Genomic DNA, 11,392 nt, shown 5'->3' with positions numbered 1-11,392 from the left:
CGAGGCAGGGAATCGAACCAGCAACCTTCTGATTAATAGCCTGATTCCCTAACCGCTCAGCCATCTGACCCCCTGATCAGTCACCTGTCCCAAGATGAAGTAAATCTCTTGGCTCTTCCGGTTCTACTGGTAAGCTTTCGTGTTAAGATTTCTGAGCTGCTGTTCATGCTGAATCATCTGGAGGTATTTGCCTAGCTTGTTTGGCTCACAGTTTGTCATTTGACAAAGCCTCTCCCATTACTGTGAGAACAAATACCCTCCACAGGTTTGTCTCTGTGACTTTCCTGTCACACCCACAAAACCCAACCTTTAATCAGACACAGTACACAATAGGTTGTTGTGGCCAAATATTTATTGTCTATTTCTTCTAATGGAGTGAGATAGCAAGATAACTGAATATATACTTGCTGCTTCTATATTGCAATGACAACTTAAATATATATTTGCCTTTATACTGAAATGACAACTTGATTGTATATGAAGGCAAGGAAACCATTATTGCACTTGGTTTCACGTTCAGTATTCTTCATGCAAAGGTAGCTCAAATCAAAGACACACTGAGGTAATATGACTTGTACCCACTACTGTACATATGGCTATGTATTCATGCATCACTTGGTCACATATGGCTTATACACAAAAAGAGCAGGGGCACATTTTAAAGAACTACAACTGCAAAAGGGCGCATATTACAAACAATTAAAGCCGTTTCATGTTCGAACTGGAATATTCAAGCTGTACTTGCATACTGTGTATTGTGTTGGACATTACCTACTGTAATGATCTGTCATCAGGTGCGTTTGACTTGCTGAGCAGGCAAACATGCTGCTTCTGCTGAGAACCCGACCAAGGGCAAACTCTATTCTCAAAGCATATATGGTTCTGGGAAGATATCTTAACTATAGTGCAAGAACGTAAACCATAAGGCTATGCTGCATCGGAATCAGGTCTCCTGTATGGCAACACTTCAGGAGTGCAGACTGACGGATGTATGGCCTCCTAGCATACTAATACATATTTGTGGCATCTGTTTGAACATTTGAACGATACAATCCTGTGTATGTGGAGTGTATAATTGATCTATGCTGACTAAAGATACTCATACATAAAATATAACAAGATTCTTCTCAGATAAAAAAAGCAATGTCAAAACTTTTAACCTTCAACCACAATCAATTCTATTCTTCCTAAGACTATTTTAGTTTCACTTCTGTCAGTTACATTAAGTGATTTCAGTATCAATACAAGGCCATGTTAACTGACCTCCACGTTATCTGTGAGCACTGCTACAGTGGTGAAGACATAAGACTTCTTAACTTTCTAATGACTAACGTTTTGGTTTTCTTTAGTGTGCTATGGGAGCTCAGATGCTAAAATGATATTTCTTTGATAGAGTGCTGGTTGATAAAAAAAAATAAAAAAATTCTATGCATAGCTGTAGCATTTTCCACTTTCCTTGTTTGTTCCACAAATACTTACTTACCAATATTTAAGGGCTCTAACTTTACATGAATCCAAATAAAGGTAAATGTATGTAAATATGGTGACCTAAGCTAGATCTATTTATGCGAGTGTTGTTATCTGGAATCCATGTGTCTTCTTGCTCTGGTTCTGTGCTTGTGACTAAGATTGTTCTGTCTCTGTGTTCCAATTTTTATCCCTGGTCTGTAAGGAAGAATCCCAACTTGGCCACAGTCATCTCCCTGCGCAGACGCATTACTTCCCAAAACATCGGCTCCGCTGATAAGGGGAAGAGACACAACATATTAGTCAGCAAGCATGACCATCCCCTGAGCAAAGCTTGGATAAAAGTCCAACAAACAGCTTTTACATATCTTCTCAATCTTACCATCATGTCTGACCAGTCCTTGCTGAATGTAGCGGATATAGGTGAAGAAGTTACACACAGCTGTTATCTGGAAAGGTGACGTGAGAGGGAACATGACAAAGAATAAATTCAAAATGGTGAAAGGGTTTAGTCTAGTTGTCATGGCATCTACAGACTGGAACGAGAGATAGCTGCAGTGTACCCTCGCTCGGCTGGATGGAGAGATGTAGTAGTAACTTTCTTTGTCACCGAGTTTGATGCGATGACAGCAGGGCCGGGACATGCCACTTAGTGCACACTTCCTGTGAGGTAGAGTAACAGCGGTGTGACTAAACAAGGAGAAACACTAAAAGCAAGGTTGCTCAATATGATTTTTTCCCCCAGAGAGAATGGGGTGCTGGCCATGTATTAGTTACACTGCTTGTGCAAAAGGACGGTCATTTCCTTAATATATGATAAGCTTTGGTCGATGCCTGCTAGATGGGATTTGCAAGTTGAATTTGCCAACAACAACCCAAGCAAGCAAAGTTGTTAAGGTTGTTAGTAGAAGCAGGTCAGACACAATCCTGTCCTGTTCATTGGTTAATTGAAAAGGTGACTCGTTAGATTTGCTCCTTTGTCACTTACGTTTCTACCGCTGCTCTGAAACCACTGGAAAAGAATTTCAAATCATAATGTGATCAGAATGCATGAAGTTGTGTAAAATCATTTGTCCCCTGATTCAAATCACACTAGATGGAGCTCCTTGTGACAGAAATCAGTTTAAAGTGGGAATTTCTTTTGAGAGCATTCATCTACGCTTGAATTGGCTGTGAAGTCAAAAGACTGAGTGACCGAGAGGTGATGTGCGATTAACTGACTTAGGCCCTCCACATTCGATGGCGGAAGCTTTGACCATTGGCAGGGCTGAAATGGCCACCGGCTCGATAGTCAAGGAATTGTTCTCCACTGCACTCTGCACCGACTGTGACAGCTGTAGGGGAGAAGTCTCATCCATAAAACATTCACATTTGTTGAGTTCCCCCAACAAAACAACAAACTAAAAACAGGAGGGTTTTTAAGGGGCTCCCATTATTTGTGGACACACACACACCCACAGAAGACACACACACACACACACAGGTAACTGACCTCAGACCGAGTGAAGGAGAGACAGGGGCCGATGTCCTCCCTGTAGACCCGACCGAGGAAGGCAGAGGAGCGTTCGAGACAGGGCCGCTCCCGCCACGCTAGGAACTCTGCAAAGAGAACCGAGTCCATCTGAGGAGACACGGCACGACACACACTCACTCACTCAAACAACAACGGGCATCTCAACCACACTAGCTCTGCATCCTACTCTGCCATGACAGACCCCTTCACATCACACAACATGAATGGTTTAACAGCTCAACTAAAGAGTCCTCAAATCCAAACATCTCTATCGCCATGTGTGAGCAGCTATAGAATATAACAGGCAGCCTGGTCGGGGGGGCGTGGTTACCTGTCGGGTGTGTACTCTTGGCCCCTCCCCCTGCCAGTAAGGCTCATATGTCACACTGGCAGAATGGCCAGGTACCAGACATAGAATCAGAGACAGAAGCGCAGGAACAGAGGGCTGAGAGACAGACAGAGAGACAGGCAGATGAAGAATCGAGATCGGAAAAGCAGGGTGGTGAGAGACAACCAGCTGGTGAACAGGAAAACAAGTTACAACAAGTGCAGGAGTCATTATTTCCAAAAAGAGGAACTTGGAACACAGCGAGGCGTTGAAAACAAAGTAGAGAGTAGTAGAAAGGAAAAATTATTAATACAGGCGGCATTGCAGGAAGTAGCAGCAACAGCTTGTCAGACAAGTAAACGTCTGTGGTGAACACTTCCCGTTTGTGAGCATGTGATTGAGGAAAAGCAAGAAAGATAGAAGACTGTTGTCCACGCAATACCACACATGGCTCCAGCAACAAACCTCTTTATCCTCCTTGATGGCCGCTAGCTGGGGGACAGAGGCAGAGTCCACATGACCTGGCGTGGACGGCAGGGCGCCGCTGGCGCTCTTATTGCGCGTGTGTCTGAGGGCCCCTCTTGTGCTGGGGGAGAGCAGCTGGGGGTGGAGCTGCCGGTTTGGGGAGGATGGAGTGGAGGTCAGCACCAGAGTCTTTAGAGCTGTCACTTCAGCCTGAAGGACGTCAATCTACAGGGTCAAGCACAAGCGGAAAGGTAGTTACAGACCTTGGGGGGGAAATTAAGAGTGTTGAGAACATTAGTCAGTCGTAGAGAGAACCAGAGATTTATACTTTGCCCTGAGCCTCCTTCAGCTGTTTCTCTGCTCCTGCTTGTTTGACATTGGCTTCACGCACCATTTTGTGAGCCTCCTGTGTTAACAGACGTAAGCAAAGGAAGATGTACGGTATGGAAGAAAATGGAGTGAACTGGTACAATTTTCCAAAAGATCTGTCTAGCTCAATGTCACGACCACCTACCTCAAACAGGCTGGCAGTGAGCTCCTCCAACTCCTGCTCAAGCTGATTCCTGATCTGAGACAATCGTTCACACTCCTTGTCCTTCAGCTTGAGTTCCTGGGAGAGGACAGTGGAGAGCTGGGTCAGTAGGTGAAAAGGTCTTCTTCCTACTCTGAGGAAAATGCATTGTCTCCTTTCTAGGTCACACATTGTTGTGTCAAACTATTCTTACTGTATATTGGGGTATGACTCGTGACTATGAGAGGGTGTGGGGTCAGGTTAGGGAGATAGATAGAGAAAGAAAGAAAGAAAGAGGCAGAAAACAGTGAGAGTGAATAGTACCTTCTGTGCAGTATCCAGCTGTTCCTTCAGGATCTCTGAGCCCTTCTCTCGGATCTCTATGGAGGAACTTCTGAGGCGGGAGATGTCGTTCTCCCTTCCCCGGGTTTCCTGTTCCACAGGCATGGGCTTAGTCTGCCCGCCACCTTCTGCTCTGGGCCCCGGTTCTGGCTCCAGGTCTACCAATCTTCAGAAGACAAGAAAATGACATCCTTTAGATGTTCCAGAATGAGCGTAAATTCCGACATTTAACGATGGTTACACTTACTCATTTAATAGCCTACTTTGGTAACTTTGTTACTCAAAACCCGACGGAATACATAGTTTGTTGTTTCATTGCATCTCATTGTAACGATGCTTTATTTACCTTTGGCCTACAACTTAGTCCTGTCTAAATGTTCTAGTGTGTTAATGTTGACAAAAGCGGCAAACAAACATTTTTATTCACATCACTTCAACGCAAACGCACGTAAAGCTGTGCGAAATCTAGCATAACAAATGCAAGGACGAACATAACTTTACATAACTTTCCCTTTGCTTTGGCAAGCAACATTTCACGGGATGTCCTGTCCTATCCGCCCTTACCCTTCGGTCGGATTGTCGGACAGATTTAGGCTACTTCCAACGCGGTGATGACATCCATTTAAATATTCCTTTAAATTCCATGCATTGTTACAGTAACGAATCTTTACTGTGATATTGTTTCACTAAATAAACTTGCCTCCCTCAAGGACCGATGTTGCAAATTATCAAGACGGAATGTTCACGAAGATTCGCTACCGTATCACAACGTATCCGATCTCGCCAACAAGACAGATAAAGTTGTTTTTTAGCCTTGAATAGCTAGATTAGTCTATGTTTGTTTGAAATGCGCTGCGATCTACGATTCCTTTTCGTTCCAATAATGAAAAGACAAATTGTGTCGTCAATATGCCACGGGTCACATGATAGCACATCGCCACCCATGCAAAAAGGGAATGGCAGTTCGCACAATAGCTCGCGCACTCTGTGCAATCCACAATCCGGATGCCAAGCTAACTGTTCCATCGTAACATACGTGTCTTGACTCTTTATCTGTATAGTTGATGATTTACCAAATCTACCGAAAAATACTTTAAACTTTATAGCCTAGGGGATAACCAATACGGACCGTAATGAACACATGCAAAGTTCAAATTCATCTCACCTTCCTACAGCACACCTCTCCCTCTCAGCCTCTCTGGTTGACCTATATTTAGGTCCTCGTTGCCCCACTGCACCTGGTTTACCAAAGAAAGTAGAAGAGGAATACACTGCAATCCCAGACTGGCCGATTAGGACCTCATATCCTGGGCCAGTTGATACTGGAGGCGAGTGAGAAGAGGACAGCTGGACACGGTGAAGTCCCTCAAAAGCATCCATTTGACAAATTCAGTTGAAGCATTTAGTTTGGTTCTTTCATCTGCTGACGTCGAAAATCTTGATAAGCCGTTTGCTTAAATTCAGCCTTTTCCCAACATACCAAACTGCAAACACAAAACAATTATTCAGCTGTAAGTGTCAAACTACATATTATGGCAGCCGCAATGGGCTATTCATCCAATGCAACGGTTACCCAGTCACAGAGAAAATCATCTAACCATTCGCAGTATTTTAAATCAATGCTAAACCACAAAACTTGTGACAGGTGCACTGCCCAGTGACTAAAAACTACAAATATGCCTTTCACGTGGCCCATATGGTGGATTTATAATCCTAAACTTGTGTAGCCTGGACCCTATGTGTTGAGAAAAGGTTATTGACAAGGTTACTAAGCTGACGTATTTATTGTGAATGGATTGATTAACTAAGTAATAAAACTTACCCTGCATGATCCCAACTTCATAGCCGTATCTTCAAGATACCAGCCTGAAAAGTGACCGTAAAGTAATTAGCGAGATGTTGTCGTCTAATCGAGTGGTGTCCGAACTTCGCCCTTCTTTCCGTTTTGCTTTGTTGGTCATTCAATAGGTGGTTAATCACTGACACCTGCACTCCAACATCTCAACCGTAGTTTAACATTTATTCCACCAGATGGCGATATTGAGGCCAGACCTCAAAAAGGTTTTTATTTATGTGCTCAGACAGGCATAGGGACCACCCCTTTCGCCAAGTTATTTTGAGTCAAAATGGGTTACTTTTGAAGCATAACGTCAATGTCTAACGTTCAGTGTTTTATTGATAGGAGTGAAAGTAGGAGTATGTTACGTGTGTGTGAAAGATGGACAAGATGAAAAATAAAGAACAGGGACGATGGGATGTAGGGACTGGCATAGGATAGACTTAATCTAACTCTGAAATACACTGTTACCTGTTAGAAATCGTATCGCCATCAGGTTTTTTTTTATGTGGGTATTATGTTGTGCAGATTTGTTCAGATTAGCTGGGACTCGGCCTTACAATGCAGCTTTGTTGCAGAAACAGATTACCACATCAAGTGACCAGAGTTGTAGGATTCTCCTTCTCTTTTCCTCCCCTACTTTTCTTTTCCTTCTCCATTCTCTCCCGAGCCTTCCACCACACAACTCAGAAGGCAATGTGAGTATAACAATGAACCACCCGCTTCTTATTTGGAATTGAATGGGCTGTCACTGATGTATATGTACTGAGTCTGGGATATGTTGGGTCGGTGAACTGAGAGTTAAGAAATTGAGAGTTATTTATAGCACAAATGAATTTGAGTAGGAAATTGCTCTCCACCTCTCTAACCCTCTCGTAACTCTTTCAGCGCTAGTCATACCTGCCTCTCTGCTCTTAGCTATCTATGTATTATACAGCCAGCGGGGTGGATATAAAAAATAACAAACTGTCCTGTTAATTCATGTTAGTCTTTTAGACATGTGACCAAATTAGTCCTATGGTCTTGACCTCCGGATCAGGGGGCTTTCTACATGCGGGCCGAGGCCAGCCCGTCTGGCCAGTGAGGAGCAGCGATGACAGTGACCTACTCACGCACGGTTGCTGACGCTCGTCTTGGAACATTCTCCGCTCTGCTTCTGCGGTGGAAGGGTAGCATCTACAAGTTGCTGTACAAGGAGCTGATCATCTTCATCGTCCTGTACTCGTCCTTCAGTGTCCTTTACAGGTGCAGTGACTTCTGGGACTGATTGAATCTGTGGGGGGTGAAGGGTAGCAGTTGATATGGTGGCTTAATGAGTTGATTTGATGTGTAAGAACTCCCTGTTTCTCTCAGGTTTGTGTTGAGCGATGACCAGAGGAGGCTGTTTGAGAAGCTGTCTATATACTGTGATCGCTATGCAGAGCTTATTCCTGTCTCCTTCGTACTGGGTGAGATGTCTGTTTCCTTTTCCGTGGTCACCATGTTGTCACTTTCTGCAGGATAACTTTTGTCAATGTCAATAATTTCCCCCAAATTCTCAAAAACTGCATTCAATCATTGTTTAGTTAAGCAAACAATTACAGCTACTTGCTAGACATCTAACACTTGTGATCAGTTGAGGCCAAGAGACAATAAAGCAGTCAAGCATGATAGGCTGTAACATTCTGACAGTGCATCAATAGGGCAAGTGAAACCTATAGCTCAACAAACACAATTAATGTGTACTATTGTCCTTTTCCATGGATGAAGTTCATTTAGAAGATATCTTCAAATAACGGATTTGCTTTAACCTGTAAACTCACTTACAGTAGGGTTTGCATTCCTTTAAAGGAGACTGTCTTGTTCATCAGGGTTCTATGTGACGTTGGTAGTGTCTCGCTGGTGGGGCCAGTTTGAGAGTGTACCCTGGCCAGACCGCCTATCAGCATTGGTGGGCGGCCATGTCTGTGGGACTGATGAGACTGCAAGGCTAACGCGCCGCACGCTCATGCGCTACGCTAACCTCTCCGGTGTGCTCATCTATCGCTCGGTCAGCACTGCTGTCTACAAAAGGTTCCCCACCATGGAGCACCTGGTGCAAGCAGGTATGCTCCATCGCATCGCCACACCCTGCGGTAGCTCGACCCCACGGAAAGACATACTTGTTAGAACACAGAATGTTTCACGCGCAGCTGAGCCCTGACTCTTTGTGCTTGGAGTTACTTAGTGATGCAATAGCTGAGATTAACAGCTGAGCTCTCAGTGGCTGTTGTTACAGCTCTACCGGAATAAACACTTTTAATGGGTGTGTTTCTCTCCTCTCTCTCAGGCTTGATGACAGCGGAGGAACTGAGGCAACTGGAGGATTTGCCGTCTCCTCATAATAAGTTCTGGGTTCCCTGCATGTGGTTTGTCAACCTGGCTCTGAGGGCTCGGACCGAGGGCCGCATCAACAATGACGTGGCACTCTCTTCTATCTTCACAGTAATATTGACGTGTGCTGGGATTGGGGTGGGATCAAACCGATAAGAGAACGACCTTCGATTACAAATGGTTGCATGTCTTCTCTCCTCTCAGGAGCTGAACAGTTTGCGGACCCGTTGTATGAAGTTGTACGGTTATGACTGGATCAGTCTCCCCCTCGTCTACACTCAGGTTATCATTCAGTCTCAGTTAGTGATATTCGTAGCGTAGGTAGTTAAACCAAGACAGTACAAGTACATTTTCTTACCCTAGAAGAATTCGATGTTGAGTGGCGAGTTGTGAGTCGTCTCTTTCCGTTAGGTGGTGACTGTGGCCGTCTATAGTTTCTTTTTGGCTTGTCTGATTGGCCGTCAGTTCCTGGACCCAAGTCAAGGTTACCCTGGTCATGACCTGGACTTCTATTTCCCTATATTCACCCTCCTGCAGTTCTTCTTCTATGTTGGCTGGCTTAAGGTGAGATAAGACGGGACTGTGTATGCCATGTACAGTACGTGGTACATTGTGAATGTAACTAAATAATAGTATACATGATAGGTCTACAATAGTACAAGATATAATTAACAACGCAAGTTTTGTGCTTGATAACCGGGCATTTTCAGGTGGCGGAACAACTTATAAATCCATTTGGCGAAGATGATGATGACTTTGAAACTAACTGGCTAGTTGATCGCAACTTACAGGTTTGAGCCTCGATATTCTTAATTTTATATGACGATACGCATAACTGGTCCACAAATTGATTTCAGATCTAGACTATTCCACCAGGACTGAGACGTGCTCTTGCTCCTACTGCCCACTCTCCCAGGTGTCTCTGCTGTCAGTGGATGAGATGTATGACAGCGTCCCCCACATCGAGAGGGATAAGTACTGGAACGAGTCCGAGCCCCAGCCGCCTTACACTGCAGCCAGCGCTGAACACCGCAAGCCCTCCTTCATGGGCTCTGCTCTGGACATCAGGTGAGAGGGTCTCATTCATACATACGATGAATTGTTGCTCTTCCAAATTGCACTCATTTCAGACTCTGTTAACACAATGTCATCTTCTAAACAGTGTGCCTAAAGAAGATATGGAGTTTCAGTCCAACTTAGAGCAAATCAAGGAACATGAGGAGGCCAACTACTCCACCCCACTGCTGGGAGGCCTGGGGCGGCTCCTGGGCGTACAGTCCCCAAACTTCCCTCGCGCCTCCACTTCCTCCAGAGTCTCTCTTCTACGTCGCCGCCCTGGAGCCCCAGTTAGCCGTTTCCCCCTTTACCTGCACCAGGAGGTCCCCTCCACCCTCAGCCAGGCCCGCCAGCCCCCGGGCCAGGACAGGGATCCAGACTATGCCTTCTCCTCCATGCCTCTGTATGAGCGTCCTGGTTTCTACAGCTGCCCACAAACACCCATACACTGCGTGCCCCCCGCGGTGCCCCGGCCCCGCCCGGCGCGCCGCCCCCAGGGCGACTGGAACCGCAGCTGCAGCTCTCTGGTTCCACCCGCCGCGGGCTCTCAGCTTCTGCCTCCAGACACACCCGGTCACCATCTCCCACCGTCCTCTGCTTTCCCCTGGCTGAGTGAGGACGGGGAGGTCCCCAGTGTCCCCGCCTTCTCCTTCCCTGACCCTGCTCCGGAGCTCTGCCCCATCTCAAAACTCCGACCGGCCCAGGGGTTGCTGTCTCGACGACCCTTGCCCCCGTGCCTCAAGCTTGACACTCCACCATCGACTGAAGGTTCGACAGGGCCCCAAGTAGGGCCCCTCAGTGCACGGGGTGGAGGGGAAAGAGTTTTCTCATTCACCCCTCCCTCACGCACTCCAGCACCAAATCCCACCAACAGCAACAACAGCATCAACACCATAAACACCAACAGTACTACGGCAAACGTCTGCAATGGTTTGAACCAAAACTTTTGTAACCCTGCTAATGTTACCAACAGCACTCGAGCAACTAACAGTGGCACCAATGGAAGTCTAAGCAATAATGCGAATACTATCTCTACATCCGGATCACCTCAGCAAACAGACCGTCAGCAACATTTGCCAAATGATTCAGGAATTTCATTCACTGAGGCAGACATGCTCAAGGCACTGGTGAAGGAGAGTGGTAAGAACAAGGTTCCCGGGGGCAAGGACCAGGACTGAATAGTCAAGTAACTCTTCTTGGCAGATTCATATTAGCAATTCTTGCATCATCACTGATTAGACAGGAACACGTGTCCTGTTATCACTACAGCGAACTGTTTTATAATGTTTGGTTGATGAAAACACTTCCACTAGAATAAGTTAAGTGTGTACAATATGTTGTTAAGTCCAATGTGACCGAAACCTATATATTTTTAAAGACCTTTTTACGATATAACGACTTTGCAAGAACAATCAGTAAGTGGAGTCCGTAGGAAAAGCAACATGGTGAAAAGAAAATTACAAACATTTCATGTCATCATCTGTAATGAGTTTCACTTATACCTATGTTTCTGTATAAAGC

General features: G+C 45.4%; 2 protein-coding genes across 8 annotated transcripts; one reads left to right on the top strand and one right to left on the bottom strand.

Annotated features, from left to right (window-relative positions):
- Positions 1 to 334: 334 nt before the first annotated feature.
- On the bottom strand, positions 335 to 9,318 carry rab3il1 (RAB3A interacting protein (rabin3)-like 1). Of its 7 annotated transcripts, XM_047034075.1 has the most exons (15): positions 9,174 to 9,318; positions 7,580 to 7,736; positions 6,449 to 6,492; positions 6,107 to 6,110; positions 5,792 to 5,864; positions 4,609 to 4,792; positions 4,288 to 4,383; positions 4,102 to 4,179; positions 3,774 to 3,998; positions 2,960 to 3,088; positions 2,689 to 2,801; positions 2,456 to 2,479; positions 2,031 to 2,130; positions 1,850 to 1,916; positions 335 to 1,740 (listed from the first exon to the last, which is right to left on the bottom strand). In XM_047034075.1, exons 3-15 carry the CDS (start codon positions 6,467 to 6,469, stop codon positions 1,655 to 1,657), a joined length of 1,200 nt encoding a protein of 399 aa, XP_046890031.1. In that variant the 5' UTR covers positions 6,470 to 6,492; positions 7,580 to 7,736; positions 9,174 to 9,318; the 3' UTR covers positions 335 to 1,654. The 7 variants fall into 7 exon arrangements, with proteins under 7 accessions (XP_046890031.1, XP_046890028.1, XP_046890025.1 ...); XM_047034072.1 differs by lacking the exon at positions 9,174 to 9,318 and having other exon boundaries at positions 7,572 to 7,650; XM_047034069.1 differs by lacking the exon at positions 9,174 to 9,318 and having other exon boundaries at positions 5,792 to 6,110; positions 7,576 to 7,623.
- Positions 7,071 to 11,139, top strand: best1 (bestrophin 1). The gene is made up of 10 exons (XM_047034068.1): positions 7,071 to 7,161; positions 7,503 to 7,708; positions 7,817 to 7,911; positions 8,314 to 8,547; positions 8,772 to 8,926; positions 9,020 to 9,097; positions 9,227 to 9,379; positions 9,526 to 9,606; positions 9,732 to 9,883; positions 9,978 to 11,139. Exons 2-10 carry the CDS (start codon positions 7,557 to 7,559, stop codon positions 11,047 to 11,049), a joined length of 2,172 nt encoding a protein of 723 aa, XP_046890024.1. The 5' UTR covers positions 7,071 to 7,161; positions 7,503 to 7,556; the 3' UTR covers positions 11,050 to 11,139.
- Positions 11,140 to 11,392: the final 253 nt, after the last annotated feature.

The sequence above is a fragment of the Hypomesus transpacificus genome, chromosome 14, assembly GCF_021917145.1.
Source record: "Hypomesus transpacificus isolate Combined female chromosome 14, fHypTra1, whole genome shotgun sequence".
NCBI lineage: Eukaryota > Metazoa > Chordata > Actinopteri > Osmeriformes > Osmeridae > Hypomesus > Hypomesus transpacificus.
Note: the sequence above shows the minus strand (reverse complement) of the source record. Positions and strands in the feature narration are given on the sequence as shown.

Excerpts from the sequence above, each read along its gene's own strand:
- rab3il1 (XM_047034069.1), bottom strand. The coding sequence starts at position 6,006 with ATGGATGCTTTTGAGGGACTTCACCGTGTCCAGCTGTCCTCTTCTCAC. Across the intron at positions 4,793-5,791 it reads GAGAGGTGTGCTGTAGGAAG|ATTGGTAGACCTGGAGCCAG; the intron begins GTGAGATGAATT and ends TGTCTTCTGAAG. Across the intron at positions 3,999-4,101 it reads TGAAGGAGGCTCAGGGCAAA|ATTGACGTCCTTCAGGCTGA; the intron begins GTATAAATCTCT and ends TTGACCCTGTAG.
- best1 (XM_047034068.1), top strand. The coding sequence starts at position 7,557 with ATGACAGTGACCTACTCACGCACGGTTGCTGACGCTCGTCTTGGAACA. Across the intron at positions 7,709-7,816 it reads TCCTTCAGTGTCCTTTACAG|GTTTGTGTTGAGCGATGACC; the intron begins GTGCAGTGACTT and ends TGTTTCTCTCAG. Across the intron at positions 9,380-9,525 it reads TCTATGTTGGCTGGCTTAAG|GTGGCGGAACAACTTATAAA; the intron begins GTGAGATAAGAC and ends GGGCATTTTCAG.